At 46.8% G+C, this 17,724-nt stretch overlaps 1 protein-coding gene across 4 annotated transcripts in view; it reads right to left on the reverse strand.

Annotated features, from left to right (window-relative positions):
• Positions 1-17,724, reverse strand: part of LOC140389667 (uncharacterized) — a 405,956-nt gene that overhangs the window by 97,828 nt on the left and 290,404 nt on the right. For 2 of the 4 annotated variants that reach the window (XM_072474012.1, XM_072474011.1), the window contains exon 7: positions 9,366-9,491. The exons of 1 other annotated variant lie outside the window; for it this stretch is intronic. In XM_072474012.1, the coding sequence (XP_072330113.1) occupies positions 9,366-9,491 (126 nt within the window). Of the gene's footprint in view, positions 1-9,365; positions 9,492-10,855; positions 10,938-17,724 lie in introns of those variants that run through there. One more of the 4 variants, XM_072474014.1, reaches the window with a different exon arrangement.

The following is a 17,724-nucleotide window of genomic DNA, read 5'->3' on the forward strand; positions in this document are numbered from 1 at the left end:
AAGGAAAGAATTTGGTCAAACATACATGGAGTTTGAAAGGCTCAAACAGAGTAATTTTGATAGGTGGATAAGGGCTTTGAAAGTAGACCAAACGTATGAAGCTCTCAAGAGAAATTATACTTTTGGAGGAGTTTAAAAATTCAATTCCTGATGTAGTGAGAACTCATGTGGAAGAACAGAGAGTTAAAACTGCGAGATTAGCAGCGGAAATGGCAGATGATTATGAATTAGTTCATAAATCAAAGATTGGTTTCCGGCATCAGTTTCAGCCGGTGAGGGATAGAAACTGGGGACATGAGAAATACTCAAGTGGTAAAGGTAAAGGTGATCTGATGGGAGACAATAAAGAGAGTGTACTTCAGATTAAAAAAGAAATCCAGGAGGGTGGAAAAGAAATGAAAAGTTTCAGATGTTTTCACTGCAATAAACTAGGCCATGTAAAATCACAGTGTTGGTGGTTGAAGAATAGCACTGGGAAGGCTGATGTGGTAAAACAGGATAAGACAGTGGGATTTGTTAGAATGGTAAAGGAAAGCCCATGGGAAGCGAAGGAGGTGCAAACGATTGTAAAGCCTGTTCAAGAAGTAATTGTTAAGAAGGTGCCAGATGTATTTAAATAATTTACTTGTGGGTAAAGTTTACTCATGTGTATCAGGAGGAGCAGGTAATGAAGTCACAATTTTAAGAGATACAGTCAATCTTTAATGGTAAGAGATGAGGAATTATGTAGTTTAGGAAGAGTGTTGCCAGAAAAGGTGTTACCATAATTCCTGATATGTGGAATTCAGGGTGAGAGGAGTAGCGTTCCATTACATAAGGTAAGGTTGGAAAGTCCAGTGAAGAGTGGTGAAGTGGTAGTCGGAGTAATAGATAAACTATCTTGTCCAGGAATACAGTTTATCTTGGGTAATGATATAGCTGGATCGCAGGTGGGAGTGATGCCTACTGTGGTTGATAAGCCAGTGGAAAATCAGACAACTGAAAGGTTGAAGGACGAATATCCTGGGATTTTTCCGGATTGTGTAGTAACAAGATCGCAAAGTCACAGGTTAAGACAAGAGGAGAAATCAAGAAGTGAAGATGAAGTTGAAGTGCAATTATCAGAAACGAGTTTTGATCAGATAGTTGAAAAAGAACAAGAACAGGTGGAGGATGAGGCGGATATTTTTAGTTCAGGAAAATTGGCGGAGTTACAACAGAAAGATGTAGAAATAAAACGGATATATCAGAAAGCATATACGGAAGAGGAATCTGAGAGTATACCAGAGAGTTATTACTGTAAAAATGATGTCTTGATGAGAAAATGGAGACCTGTACATATGCAGGCGGATGAAAAGTGGGCAGAAGTTCATCAAGTAGTATTGCCGGTAGGGTATAGAAAGGAGGTGTTGCGAGTTGCACATGTGGTACCAGTGGGAGGTCATTTGGAAATAAGGAAAACTCAAGTTAAAATCCCGAAGCACTTTTTATTGGCCTGGACTACATAAAGATGTAGTTAAATTTTGTCAATCATGTCACACATGTCAAGTGATAGGGAAACCTCAAGCAGTGATAAAACCAGTGCCCTTAATACCCATTCCAGCATTTGAGGAACCTTTTACGAGGGTCATAATTGATTGTGTCGGACCGCTTCCTAAAACAAAAAGTGGGAGTCAATATCTTTTGACGATAATGGATGTGTCTACTAGGTTTCCAGAGGCCATTCCAGTACGTAATATTACAGCTAAAAGGATTGTGAAGGAGTTACTTAAATTCTTTACTAGATATGGACTACCCACAGAAATTCAATTGGATCAAGGATCAAATTTTACCTCAAGGTTATTCAAAGAAGTTATGGATAGCTTAGGAATAAAACAATTTAAATCAACTGCATACCATCCAGCGTTGCAGGGAGCATTAGAAAGGTGGCATCAGACATTAAAGACAATGTTGAGGGCGTATTGTCAAGATTATCCAGAAGATTGGGATAAAGGAATTCCATTCGTATTGTTTGCAATTAGGGATGCACCTAATGAGTCTACCAAATTTAGTCCTTTTGAACTAATTTTTAGTCATGAGGTAAGAGGACCACTTAGATTGATTAAGGAAAAATTGGTGGGTGAGAAATCGGAAATTACACTATTGGATTATGTGTCAAATTTTAGGGAATGATTAAATAGAGCAGGTAAATTGGACAACATTTGAAAGTTGCACAAAATGTGATGAAATGGGTAGCAGACAAGAAATCCAAAGTTCGTAGTTTTGCCAGTGGGGATAAAGTTTTAGTGTTGTTACCAGTGGTAGGTGAGCCTTTAAAAGCTAGGTTTTGTGGACCGTATCAGATTGAAAGGAAATTAAGTGAGGTGAATTGTGTGATAAAAACACCAGATAGAAGGAAAACTCACCAAGTGTGTCATGTCAATATACTTAAAAGATACTTTGAAAGGGAAGGAGAGGAAAAGGAGGTTTTAATGATTCAAATTCAAAGTGACAAACCAAATCCAGATGACTGTGAATTTGACATACCTCAAATTAAATTGGAAAATGGGGATGTTCTTAAAAATTGGAATGAATTGTTAAGTTACCTTCCAGAGGAAAAACAAACTGACGTGAAAGAGATATTGATATCACATGGGCAAGTTTGTAGAGATAAATTGGGAAGTACTAAAATGGCTATACATGATGTAGATGTGGGAAATGCTGTTCCGATCAAACAACATCCATATAGACTTAATCCTTTAAAATTGGCACAGGTTAACAGGAGATTGAGAGTATGCTGAAGAAAGGCATAATTGAGGTAGGTTGCAGCCAATGGAGCTCACCATAGTGATGGTACCTAAACCATACAGTACCCAACGGTTGTGTGTGGATTACAGAAAGGGGAATGCAGTTACAAGAACGGACTCTTATCCCATCCCACGTTTGAAGGATTGTATTGCGAAAGTGGGACAATCTGCTTTTATTTCCAACTTCCAGACATTGAAAGAACATTTAAAACATTGTATGGAGTTCTTCGGTCAACTTCAGGAGGCGGGTTTGGTGATGAACCTAGCCGAAAGTGAATTTGGAGAAGCCCGAACCACTTTCCTTGCAGAGTTTCCGATACCCTCAAAACGAAGGGAAATAATGCGATCTCCTAGCATAAATGAATTTGATCGAACAGTTGTGCAAAGGTTTTGTGGCGTGATTACTCCACTGATGGAATTGCTGAAGAAACGTAAAAAATTTCAATGGACAGCGGACTTTCAACAGGCATTTGACTGCCTGAAAGCTGTGGTAACCAATGCTCCTGTATTGGAGAATTGCAAGGGGCTCTGTGGTCAGATTGAACTAAATTATCTGATTCTGAAGAGAAATGCCATGGAGTAGAGGAATGAATGGATCGTGCAGAGACTTTGTTCAAAGAGACTGTCAATCGAGAAGGATTTCGATTGGAGGAAGAAGAACAAAGAAAAATGGACTATATTATTATACCTGTTTGCGTGTGGGTTTTTTTAAATGAAAAGGTATATTTACTGTGTACATTTCTTAGTGGATGGTGCAAAAGTGAAAAATAAAACCATCTTGAAGGTGATGGTTTATTTTTTTTTCTTGGGGGGAGGTGTCATGTGAGAGTACCTTTAAGACATGGATGTTTAAGCAATGTACCTTTAAGAAAACAGTGATGTCAGAGAGTGGGTGGAGCTGAGGTCAGATCAGCCATTTTGAAGTTTGAATTTGAAAAAGAGCTTGTGATTCCAGAGAGCTGCAGTTTGAAAAGAGTTTGGGAGTGTCTGTGTTATGCAGTGAGCTGCATCTCTGCCATGAAAGACTATCTCTGGATCATTTGGGTGTTTTAAACTCATAATAGTAAAGCCTTTAACCTGATGTGATTCTGTTTAAAGGTGTTAAGTCTCTTGGAAGTTTGAAGGAACATTTTGGGGAATTATTTACTGTTGCAATATTTTCGGAGTTATCTTTGAAGTAAGGGGTGTTAAGAGATCCAATGTTTATTTAAGATGTTAAGTTGAGTTCATGGAATAAACAGTGTTTTGTGTTTAAAAACCCACGTGTCCATAATTGTAATCACACACCTAGGGAACAAGCCGTGTGCTAGGAAAAGCAACAAATACATTAAAGGGGGAGGTTGGTTGAACTCCATGATACATTTTGGGGTTCTGAAAATGCCTCGCCCATAATACCAGATATCGAAACCCATTCCCTCCCGGCAATTCAAACTCCTCCTCCAGATCCTCTAAACATGGAAAGCTCCCATCAATAAATAGATCCCCCAGCCTCTCAATCTCTGCTCTCTGCCATCTCCAAAACCCTCAGTCCAGCCTCCCTAGCACAAACCAGTTGTTGCCACAAATTGGAGCCCACACCGACGCTCCCTCCACTCCCATATGCTTCTGCCACTGCTCCCAAACTGTCAGAGCCGCTACTACTACTGGGCTTGTGCGGGCCGGCGAGAACGGCAGAGGGGCCCTCAAACATGTGCCCTTGCATGATGCCGCCTCTACCCGTTCCCACACCGGCCCCTCCCTCACGACACACTTCCTAATTATGGCTATATTTGCTGCCCAGTAGTAGTTACTAAACATCGGCAGCGCCAGCCCACCCCCCCCTCGGTTCCACTCTAACAGTACATTGCAATATTCTTTGTTATTAGACACCAATGCACAGAAGGGGCCATGTCTGCACACACTAAAGCATCGTTGTGAATTGTACGATAAGGCTATTGGTCCACTATACAACAGTTCATTTCTTTGGGGGCGGGGAAGGTTGCTAATGGGCATGTTGAGTTAGAAGAGTGGATTTTTTTTTCCGTTTCTGACTGAATTATAGTTCTGTTAATTTGGGCATTTGGACCAGTCAGGTTGATTACCAATTATGTGAATTTTGCCGATGATAACACCAGTCAATATCAACAGGCGCTTGGATTGGCATCGCTAGCTGGCTTGCTAAAGGTGAGGACATGGTTGACTGAACACACATGGCAATCCATGCACTCCATAGCAAGAAGAAATATTTATGAACCGCAAGGGCTTCCACCCTCTCAATGTGCAGCTGCTGCGCAAGGTTCCCAGGAGCTGCCATATGATCCTGAGATATGAGATCGACCAAGCTGAAGATGTACTTCAGGTGCTGAGACAGATTTTGAGGTGTCTTTCAGTAAACAACCGCCAGGAGCGCGATCTAAAGACCGCATCACGCCGGACGCGAATTTGCACGAGCCGGTTATTTCGTGGTAGAGGCTGAAATTGGGAACCATGGCAGATGCCGATCGATTTCCGATCGATCCGGCCCATTCCCATTGGCGAGATCCGGATACCGCCTCGGCATAGCCAGAAACCGATAATCACCAATTAAAGGTAATCTCCATCCCATTAACAGGAAAGATCCCCTACCTAAAGACCTCCCATGATCTAACCGGCTCCCCAGCAAGCACTCATGTGGGTACCATTTACTACACCTATTGAAAAACATGAAATTAGCAAAATGGCTGCTGTGGGGATCGGAGGAGGCGAGTAACCATCTTTGGATTCGGCCTACCAGCCCTGGGGAACTGGGCTGCTGTCCCAATGCTCGGGGGGAAGGAGGAAGAGCCCCCTGGGGGGTGGCCAGGGGGTAGGCCATCAGTTTGGCGTCATGCTTGGGCAAGGGGCCGAGTGCTCCAGCGCCCGCAGGTCCAGCATGCCACCCCCCGGGATCATGTATAACCATAACGGTGATGGCTCTGGCTGCTGCCTGTCCATCCCATTGAACACTCCACCCATGGTAATATGGTGAAGGTAATTTCAACCTCCGCTGACCATGGCAGTCGCTGGCCACATAGCTGAAGCCTATCACTAATAGGGAGTTGGCAATTCTAGTAATGTGAGCACTTCACAGCTCCCAAGTGGATTTCCATGGGTTGGCGTGCCATGTCGCAGGAGGGTGTTACTGCCTAGCATCCTAATCAGACTGTGAGGCCTGGCCATTTTGCCTGAACACTGGACTCTTCAACAACATCAGAGGCAGCAGCCAAAACAAGCATTCAAGAGTTGGGCCGCAACACTGGAAGCATCCCCATGACCAGGGGGTGGGTGTGTGGATTGGAGTTGGAACCAGCACCCAGAGCAAGTAATATTACCTGCTAGGGTACAGGGTCTGGGGTCCGGTGCCCAAGGTCCCCTGTTGCAGCCGGGAGTGCATGTGCAGGGTATGATGGATGGTATCCATGAAGGATGACAGGGGATGTGACAGTGGGGAAGCATAGGAGATCTGCAGGTGCTGGGGTGGAAGACACAACTGACTGTCTGTCTCACACCGTCTCCTATTCCTTACAGATATCGCTTCATGGATGAGATCGTGGACCCCGCAAAAGCTGCCCTTACGGTGGTGGTAATAGTCCAGGTGGCCAGACGCCGGAGAAGGCAGTGGCATCGACAGAGGTTCAGGGCAGCAGTCCATGTGAAGGGGCCCACCCCCCATTCCGAGGACCCAGCGCCCAGCAGACCAGGGATGGACCCAGAGGGGGAGACCAGCGATGGCCCTTGATGTACAGGCTTCGCTGGTCTTTCGAACAGATGTCAGACAGTATGTGCTGCAGGAGGCTCCGCCTCAACAAGGAGACAGGGAGGCGGTGCGGCACCTGTGCCACGTCCTTGCGCACTTGGCACCAAATGGAGGAGGAGCATACCCACTCCCAGTGGCCGTCAAGATCACCGCAGCCCTGAACGTTTATATCACAGGATCGTTCCAGGGCTTGAGTGGGGACTTGTGCGGCATATCCTAACCAATGGCCCACAAGTGCATAGTGAAGTCACGAATGCCCTGTTTGCCTGGGCAGCTGACTATATAAACTTTGACCTGGACCAAGCCCTTACTGGGCAGTAGGATTCTCCATCTTTACTGGGATGCCCCAGGTTGAGGGGGTAATAGATGGCATGCATGCCAGCTTGCGTGCACTGGGCAGTCCAGGATCACCCTTCGTTAACAGGGAGGGGTTCCACTCCCTAAATTCCAAACCTGTGTGCGACCACCACCTGAAGATTACACACATGTGTGCACGCTTCCCCGTGAGTGTGCACTACAATTACATCCTGGGGCAGTTGGAGATCCCCGGTGTCTTCGTGTGACACCCCAGGATGACCGTTCGGCTCTTTGTGGGATAAGGGGTACCCATTTAGGACCTGACTAATGCTGACAGTACAGAGGCCAGAGACCAATGCGGAGATATGATATTATGAGGACAATGTGGCCATCTGGGCTGTCATTGAGCGGTGCATCGGACTGCTTAAAATGCGGTTCCAATGCCTCGCCTGTTCTGGTGGTGCACTGCAGTGCACTCCCCGGAGGGTCACCCACTTTGTGGTGGTCTGCTGTGCCCTCCACAACCTGGCACTGCAGTGGGGTGATGTGCTGAAGGTGGAGGAGGAGGAACATGCGGCCATGTCGGAGGAGGATAAGGAGGAGATTCCCCACTGTACAAAGCGGGGCTATGTGCAACCTTGGCCGTGCATTCCCTGCTGAGGCCTCTTAGACAACGTGACTCGAGCTATAAGCATCGGGAAACATGCGGCGAAACGTGCTCGCAATGGCACTTTGTTCTTAATTAGCTGAATCGCCCTAATTTATGTGATCACACTATGGAAATAAGAATGGAAATTTTACAACAAAGTGGTTCTCATACACCCATGTGCAGCTACAAAGATTTCCTCTTCCTTTTCCTTCTGCAACGACGGGCAGCACGGTAGAACAGTGGTTTGCACAGTTGCTTCACAGCGCCAGGGTCCCAGGTTCGATTCCTGGCCTGGGTCACTGTCAGTGCGGAGTCTGTATGTTCTCCCCGTGTCTGCATGGGTTTCCTCCGGGTGCTCCAGTTTCCTCCCACAGTCCAAAGATGTGGAGGTTAGGTGGATTGGCCATGCTAAAGTGCCCCTAGTGTCCAAAAAAGGTTAGGCGGGGTTACTGGGTTACGGGGATAGGGTGGAGGTGGGGGCTTAAGTCGGGTGCTCTTTCCAAGAGCCAGTGCAAACTCGATGGGTCAAATGGCCTCCTTCTGCACTGTAAATTCTATGATTCTATGACATGGTCCAAACCCCATCACCTCAACAGGCTGCGCAGATTCAAATCCCTGCTCAGATTGCTGAAATACTCTTGGCAACATCCTCTAAGGTTTGCAGCAAGTGAGGTGTCGACGAAAACCTGCTCCACCTGCACCTGGATAGAGCCAGCGTGCTGGGCACTGACCGAGGATTGAGGAGCCACGAGAAGTGAGAGTACTTTGAGTAGATTTCCCACTCCCCCGTCCACTTTAATCATTGTACCTCAAATAGGCCAATCGCAGTTCATTGCTACTACTCAACTGAACAGCACTTTGGGACTGAGGAACTGTGAAGCTAAGGCAGCAGTCATCAAATTTAAGATGGAAGACATGTGGTGTATCCAAAGTCTGCATAGCCATGCTCAAGTGAATTGATTTAAAGAACAAAGAACAAAGAAATGTACAGCACAGGAACAGGCCCTTCGGCCCTCCAAGCCCGTGCCGACCATACTGCCCGACTAAACTACAATCTTCTACACTTCCTGGGTCCGTATCCTTCTATTCCCATCCTATTCATATATTTGTCAAGATGCCCCTTAAATGTCCCTATCGTCCCTGCTTCCACTACCTCCTCCGGTAGTGAGTTCCAGGCACCCACTACCCTCTGCGTAAAAAACTTGCCTCGTACATCTACTCTAAACCTTGCCCCTCTCACCTTAAACATATGCCCCCTAGTAATTGACCCCTCTACCCTGGGGAAAAGTGATTGTTGTGTTTGATGTTCTGCAGAGTTGGCCCCTAGTCACAAGACAACATTATTGCAATGCCTGGCAACACCAACCCATTCATATTTGAGGTTGACTCCTTCAGAACTCTCTCTGCAAATGTGATCAGTGTGTTTGGAAGGCCTGTCAGTACAGCACACATTTGCTCATTCTCTGCTGCTGCTCAATGATGATCCTTTCCATTGACAGTGCCCTCCCCCTCCCCCACTGGCATACAGCCCTTTTGATGCGCACACACATCAAACTGGGCTGTCACTCCATTTGCTTCAGATCTAGCAGAGCGAGCAGTCCTTCCTCCCTTCAGTTTAAGCTAGATTTATGGCAATGAAAATCACTTTGATTGCTGAGAAAGGTTGTGGTTAGTACATTACATACCAGGATACTATATTAACATTTGGCAAGCATGAGGAAAGCTTTTGACAAAAACTTAATTTTTGACATTTTCAAAGGTTCGGAATTGGACAAAAGCTGTCCTGCCCACACTTCCTCCACCCCTTGCAATTTGATGACTTGATAGAATTCCAAACCCCCTTCCCCCATCCCACCACCACTCTTGTGTACTGCTTAGTACTGTAAATCCCAAAGCTTACGTTCGCAGTGCTTCCCATCTCTCTTCAGTTGATAATTTCGTTGGCAAAGACACTGGTAGTGGTTTTCACTAATCTGCACGCACTGATGCTCACAGCCGCCATTATTCATGGAACAGGAGTTGACAGCTATGGTTTCAAAACAGAAGATACAAATTACAAATCCTTTTCTTTTGAAATCACATTGGTGACAATGATCTTGTGGTCCCTGCAACTAGGTTCATGGATGGAGGTCACTCCTTCTCCCATGATTTAACTCACCCATATATCCATGTTCAGGTAATTTAAATGGCATACACATACTCCAGTTGGAGGCCCAAACCTTTAAAGAACTGAGAGCCGGGAAGTGAGGAAAATTAGCAACTACTGCAGGTCTGACAGGTTGGAGTATTCCGAACCTTCCAGCTACTAGCCCGACACTGCAGCCTGAAGTCCTGCTACTCTCCCAAAGGCTCAAAGGAAGGACCCAAGAGACACTTTTTAGTCCCTCCAAATGTGCTCCCTGACAACGATCAACCAGGAAAATGTTGTGAGGAGCTCAGAAATGCCCCTGCCCACCTTATTTCAAATTTTGACTTTGTCTATATATATGTTTCTGGAACCTTCCTCTTCATTCACCTGAGGAAGGAGCAGTGCTCCGAAAGCTAGTGATTTGAAACAAACCTGATGGGACTTTAACCCGGTGTTGTAAGACTTCTTACTGTCATGAGGAGGTGGTGGCACAGTGGTATTGTCACTGGGCTAGTAACCCAGAGGAATACTCTGTGGACCTGGGTTTGAAAAACACCATGGCAGATGGTGAAATTAAATTAAAATAATTAAAAGTCTAATGATAACTATGATGACCATGAAACCATTGTCAACTGTCGTTAAAAACCTATTAGGTTCACTAATGCCAGATGGCATGGTGGCACAGCGGTTAGCACCACTGCCTCACGGCACCAAGGACCCGGCTTCAATTCCAGCCCCCCGGTCACTATCCATGTGGAGTTTGCACATTCTCCCCGTTTCTGTGTGGGCCTCACCCCTACAACCCAAATGGATTGGCAGCGCTCAATTGCCCCCTAATTTTAAGAAAAAGGTTCACTAATGTCCTTCAGGATTGGAAATCTGCCGTGGTTGACTGTTAAAATGCTCTCTGAAGTGACCTAGCAAGCCTCGCAGTTCAAAGGCAATTAGAGATGGGCAATAAATGCTCAACCAGCCAGCGACGTTCACAGCCCATGAACGAATGATTTGTAAAATGACCTACACCTATTGTAGGTACAGACCCACAGTCCCCTATCCCAACTTAACTAAGGCATAAATCCAGAATTCCAGATCAGCACCATGGTGCATGCTCCTCTCAAATAAATGTGATTGGGGATGCAAGGGTTATGAAAATCAGTCCTGTCGACTCCAATCCCAAAACACAGAGCGTGCATGTAAAAATGAGCAACAATTAAAAAAACAATTAAGATTAGTTATATCATGATAGAAAGAGGTCACAATACCAATATAAATGGCTCCACACAGATGATCAATACAGGACGGTGACTGGAACTGCTTGCATACTTACTGCTCCCACTTTAGTGCAGACAACAGTGATTCCACTAATCACAACATCCCTTAACCTCTGGGTTTATCAGAAAGTCATTCATCTTTCCGAAGACTTGAACATCCACTCACAGTGGTCACGCTAAGGTGTGATTAAGCAGGAACAGCATCAAATAACAACAGTTTAACTTTAATGCCAGTCTTGCCTTTAATAAGTCTATGACCTTTTAGCTTCAAAGTGCTGCTTGTTTAATGACGTGGAAAAATCCAGGGTTTTCTCCCCCCCCTGAGGTAGAGTTCCCTTTTCGTTCACTCTCCAGTTTTGTTCAAAAGAAAAACTTTGGTGACTGTTTTGAAGCAAACACATTTGCGACCTGCTGTGTAAAAGAATGGGAAGCCATCACCGCAATCTACACCCGCCACTCAAATTAACACCTATCTATCAAGATCGGAGTTAGGGATCAAAGCATTAGGGACTTAAGCAAAAAAATACAAAGGGGCTGAAATACAAGAAAAGCCCACTATGACTGCTCAGTTATGGTTTTCGACCTTGAGGCTTACAGGCCTGACCTCACCTCCTGTACAGCTCAGTGAGGATTATTAAATACGGTAAGACAGCCGTGAATGTGTTGGAATATGACATACAATGGGGCTTAGGTTTTCAAATCGAATGACACCCGTTAACAAGGAACGGGTCACTCTTCCTGACACAACCGAAAAGCCTGAGACCATCATGTTTAATTTCCACTGCAGTTACCACTCCTGATTTTAGACTTGGCAGAGGGTATTCGAAGGTTGGCCCATGTAAGAAAGATTTAATGCCTCTATGAATGTGCTGCAAGTGTGTTAAGCATTCAGACAGGAATTCTGCTACTTGAAGACCGGGATTTTCCAGCGGTAGGCCATTCAAATGTTTGTTGACTTTGTTGGGACTGGAATCCCATCGGGGGCTGGGGGTGGGAGTGGGGGTGGTGGGGGGGGGGGGTGAACTGAAAACGTTATTATAATGGTATCCTTATTAGACTGGCAACGTGTAACACCACCATGGCTGATGCATACAATGGGAGTACTCATTGATAGAAATGATGTGGAGATGCCGGCATTGGACTGGGGTGAGCACAGTACAAAGTCTTACAACACCAGGTTAAAGTCCAACAGGTTTGTTTCGATGTCACTAGCTTTCGGAGCACTGCTCCTTCCTCAGGTGAATGAAGAGGTATGTTCCAGAAACACATATATAGACAAATTCAAAGATGCCAAACAATGCTTGGAATGCGACCATTAGCAGGTGATTAAATCTTTACAGATCCAGAGATGGGGTAACCCCAGGTTAAAGAGGTGTGAATTGCATTAAGCCAGGACAGTTGGTAGGATTTCGCAGGCCAGATGGTGGGGGATGAATGTAATGCGACATGAATCCCAGGTCCCGGTTGAGGCCACACTCATGTGTGCGGAACTTGGCTATAAGTTTCTGCTCGGCGATAGATAGACTTCATTGATAGAAAGTGAGAGAATAGGGTCATTGGGTCGGAGGAAGAAATCATCAACAAATTTTTCAAATTTGAAATAACAGCATCCCCCAGAGTAAATTTACCTAGTGGATTAAGACAGTGGGCGGGATTCTCTGTTGGCTGACGCCGAAATCACAAAACGCGATTGGACGGAGAATAGGTTCCGACGTCAAAATCGCGTCGGGCGCTGATTTGACGGCAAATTGCAATTCTCCGCCACCTCGATAGCGGCGTCAATGTGGTCCGGACCGCACATCACAAAAAACACCTTGCCTTTAATAAGTCTATGACCTTTTAGCTTCAAAGTGCTGCTTGTTTAATGATGTGGAAAAATCCAGGGTTTTTTCCCCTCCCTGAGGTAGAGTTCCCTTTTCGTTCACTCTCCAGTTCTGCGCAAAAGAAAAACTTTGGTGCCTGTTTTGAAGCAAACACATTTGCGACCTGCTGTGTAAAAGAATGAGAAGCCATCATCGCAATCTACACCCGCCACTTAAATTAACACCTATCCATCAAGATCAGAGATCGGGATCAAAGCATTAGGGACTTAAGCAAAAAAATACAAAGGGGCTGAAAAACATATCATGAGTGGGCCCGACCCGGTATTCTCCGGGGCCTCCGCGATTCTCCGCCTCCGGTGGACCGAGTTCCCGATGGTGCGGTTCACTTGTGCTTTTAAAAATCGCAAGATCGGCGTCGTGGTTGCTGAGGGAGAGAGAGGGGTACGGAAAGTGTCCAACATCACCGCTGGTCGAGGGGCTTCTGCCAGGTCTGGGGGGAGCAGCGGGGTGTGGCCGGGCACGGAGCACCATTGCCACAGCTGGAGAGGCAACATTGCAGTTGCGCACATCGGTGACAGCCCACTGTGAACTTAGGGCCATGAGCCGTAAAGATGTTCCCCCCAGGCCACCCCCCTAGGTACCCTCTGGCCCCAGCCGGTGCATGGGCGTGCTCCACCACAAGTCGCCCGAGTGTCAATGACGGACGCGGCGAATCCCGCACCATTTTTCATTGGAATCGATTGTGTTCCACGTGGTCCCGGTGCTAGCCCCACCCAGTTGCTGAATCGATCCAGGTTCGGAGCCAGTTTTGCTGTTGTGAAAGTCCACAAATCCTGCCCCAGCATCAACAGTTACTCTCAGAAATGGAGAATCATGCCCAGTGCTTTTCAAACTCTTTTGCCCGGTACCAATTTTTACCAACCGGCCATCCTTCAGGACCCACACCGGCAGACCTTCGTGACCCACACCAGCTAATCTTCACGACCCGCCATTTTCATTTGCCTTTCATGTGACAGGTGAGCCTGCTTGGTTCTCACGATCACACTCGCTTTGTTATTCAATGTGACAATTCTGATGATGACTTCAGCTGATGATTTAAGATCTCACTGCACATGCTGAAAAAAAAAGAGGTTTATCCTCAAACTCGCCATGTGTAGTCTTCAAATATCTTGATGTTTTGAGGGTTTTAAACGTTCATTTGCCAGTAGTTCCTTGCATGTAACACACATGGGGCGTCATTCTCCGCCGGCGGGAGTCTCCGTTTTGCCGGCGCCCGGGGGTTTCCCGACGGCGTGGGGCTGCCCCACAATGGGAAACCCCATTGACCGGCCGGTGTAACGGAGACTCCCGCCGGCCGGTCGGGGCAGAAATGTGGCGGGGCGGGTAGGAGAATTTCGCCCATGAACTTTGAACCCTGATTTGCAGTGGTACAATTAATAACTTGTGGTGAATGTATTCACCATAATGCATGACACTGGAAACATTGGAAACAGGCCCTCGCGATGACGCATCTGGAGGGGCCTGCCTGCCCGGAATGCCCCTCCAGATGCGTCATCGGCATCATGCGAATTGTGGGGGCCGCCATCTTGGCTGCCGGCCCCGGCACCGACCGACACGTGCGACACGTGCGACACATGGGGGCCACCATCTTGTGACTCCACCGACCACTCAGGCTACCCGCAGCTGGGTGCGGTGACCCTCGACCAGTCGCAGCCGAAACCGCTAAAGAACTCCATGATGGTCGTCCGGGTCAACGGGCAGGAGACCCCCTGCCTCTTCGACTCTGGGAGCACGGAGAGCTTTGTCCACCCCGACACGGAAGTCCATCTCCGGGGTCTCGCTTCCACCTTGGCTGTCAACTCTGGGACCTGTCCTTCTCCGGAGGCACATGAGGAGCCATAAGACCAACCCACTGGTCGAGAGGGTCCAGCTGCTCTACGCCAACCCCCAGTATGCCTACATCGCGCACCAGGACGGGCAGCAAGATACGGTTTCCCTATGAGACCTGGCACCAGCTGGTCCCCCTGCCAACGTGCCCCCCCGCTACCCGCCCCCACCCCCAGCACCCCGTACGCCCCCCTGGGTCTCCTGTACTGTCCCGTGCCAACACTGCCACCACCCACCACCCCTCTGTCTACCCCCACACCCCAACCGTCTCCGACTCACCGGACTGAGGCTCCAGCTCCGGACACAACACCCCTGGAGTCACCACCTGCAACAACCGTGCCCGCCGACCGCCAGTGCTGAGGAGGGCGAAGAGAACGATCCGGCCTCCAGAGAGACTGAATATGTAATGACCTCACGTCACCCCTGCTTGACTTGATTTTTTAACAGGGGGTGAATGTGGTGAATGTATTCACCATAATGCATGACACTAGAAACATTGTATCCACCTAATGTAACCTCTGACCTGGAAGTGGTGATACGGGCTGCTTCCAGGTACTGTACTGTAACCCCGGTGGCGGGGCCATATATAACCTGGCCACCTGCGGGTGGCACTCATCTGCACAACCGACTCTGGCTAGGCAAGTTCGCGGCTAATAAAGCCTTATGTTCACTCGCTCTCTCAACCTCTTGGTGAATTGAAGGTATATCATAACTCATACCTCAAGTAATCATCTTTATGCTGCTTTGTTCCTGTTTTCAACTTCTTCTTCATGGGTTGTTCACCAGAGGTTCAGGGGTTTATGCTGGCAGATGCAAAATGGAGGAATCTCTCTCATGTCCAGAACACGCGATGTCAGAGCATGATTGCTCTCTGCTGCCGCTTCCGGTGGGAGGACTCTGTCGTTTGATGAAAAACATTGGCCCTGGACAGCACGCTGAGGTCAAGAGGAAGCAGTCCACGGCTCTGGGCTTCGTGCCTGCGCACTGCTTGATCTGGCACGCATACGGGGGATAGCCGGCAACTCGAAGGTCCGTCAGGGCCGGCATTTTTAAAAGCCGTTCGCAGCCATTGTCATTCCTCCCGCGATCGGGAACGGCGCGATCGAGTGCCGCGATCCTCTCGAAACCTGCCCACTACCCACCTGTGAGTCGTGACCCTGAGTTTGAAAAACCCTGGAATAAAATACTTTCTTACTTGTTTATGGGGGTTGAACAAAGGAAAAAGATTTGTGTTACAAAGAGCACACTATAAGGAGCCACTGTACTTGTATGTGAACGAGGTCAGCAGTAATAAGAGATAGCTCAATTGACAGTCCGTAGTAAGAAATTGTTGTCCCTGACAACGGTAGTGAGTGATTACTGTTCCTAATTGATTGAAGGATCACCACTTTAAACTCACTCCTTTCCTTCCTTGCCCATTTTGTACACCTTGTTAGTGGTTTAATTGTGTTTCCCAAGGACTCTTTCACAGGGGTCTCTTTTGAACGGCTCCAAGTGCCACCTGTAACTGCAGGGCAGGACGCATTAATCAAGTATTTCTGTTTGTTTTATTTGGTTTTTTTTGTGAGGGAGCACCACAAATGAAATCCATTTTCCACCCCATTCTTTTCCTCCCTGACATCACACACCAACTCTTGCCAAAAGGAATTGGCAAACCTCCACCAATGTAGTATAGAGCCAATGGGGCTGAAACCTGCTCTGCTTCGTGGTGCAATGTGTTGGCACATTAATATGCTGGGTCAGAGTACCTCCCAAATTCAGATCTCACTGAGCTTGGTGTTGCAGCATAGCAGTGCAGCAGTGCAGCAGTGTACCAGACAGCTGTAAGATGCTGAACCTACCTTGCACACTTCACCATATTGTGTATTTTTAATACTTGGAACTTGATGCTTGAGGAGGAAGGGATAAAAGAAAGGCAAATCGAAGACCGTCCACATCTCTTCCCAGAAATTAAATTAACCCCTCACAATCTCAGTCACCTTATCCAGTCCTGTAATCCTTCGAGAACTCTACATTCTAATTTTAGCTTCTGCAACCCTAATTTCCTAATCTCCACAATCGGTATGCCTTCAACTGTCCAGGCCCTAAACTCTTCCATTCCTTCCCGAAGCCTCGCCCCTAAACCTCTCTACCACTCTGCGACTTTAGACACACCGTAAAAACTAACTCTTTAGAGAAGCTCTTGGTCATGTATTTAAATATCCCCTTCATGTGTGGCTTAGTAACAAATTGTGTCTGATATCAGATGGGTAAGCACCTGAGGGCCTTTACTATGATAAAGGTGCATTGCATGTATAAATTGTTATTTTAACTGTTAACAGATTAGGAAACTAATCCAGCAACTATAGACAATCGACAGTAATCACATTTCATCTGATGAGCAATTTGGATATTAAATGTTGCATTGATCTAAAATTACAATATTTTTAATTAATATCATCAAAGGAATTTGCAAATAGAAGTTTGTGGATGGCACGAAACTCAGAATCTGGGATTTTCTTGTCCCGCCAGCAGCAGATTTGGAAATTCCCACCCAAAGTCAATGGGCTTTGGCCACTCGCCAAATTTCCCGGTCCTTCCTGCGCCAATTCTCACCACTGGCGGGAGATCCTCACCACTGGTTAGCACGGTTGCCTCATGGCATCGAGGTCCCAGGTTCGATCCCAGCTCTGGGCCGCTGTCGGTGTGGAGTTTGCACATTCTCCCCGTGTTTGCATGGGTTTCGCCCCCCCAACCCAAAAAGATGTGCAGGGTAGATGGATTGGCCACGCTAAATTGCCCCTTAATTGGAAAAAATGAATTGGATACTCTAAATTTATTTTAAAAAAGGAGAAAAAAAAAAGAGATCTGCTAGAGCTATTCAAAATCATGAGGAGTCTGACAGAGCAGATGGTGAAAAACTGTTCCCACTCGTGAAAGGATCGAGAGCGAGAGGCCACAGATTTGAAGTAATTAGTAACAAAAAACAATAGTGTGATATGAGGAAAATCTTTTTCATGCACCAAGTGGTTAAGGTCTGGAATGCTCTGCCTGGGAATATGGTGCAAGCAGGTTCAATTGAAACATTCAAAGATAAAATGCATTCACTGTTGTCTGCAAAGGAAGAATGTGTTATGGAGAAAAGGCAAGAAAATGGTACGAGGTGAATTG

The sequence above is a fragment of the Scyliorhinus torazame genome, chromosome 14 (assembly GCF_047496885.1).
Source record: "Scyliorhinus torazame isolate Kashiwa2021f chromosome 14, sScyTor2.1, whole genome shotgun sequence".
Taxonomy (NCBI): Eukaryota; Metazoa; Chordata; class Chondrichthyes; order Carcharhiniformes; family Scyliorhinidae; genus Scyliorhinus; species Scyliorhinus torazame.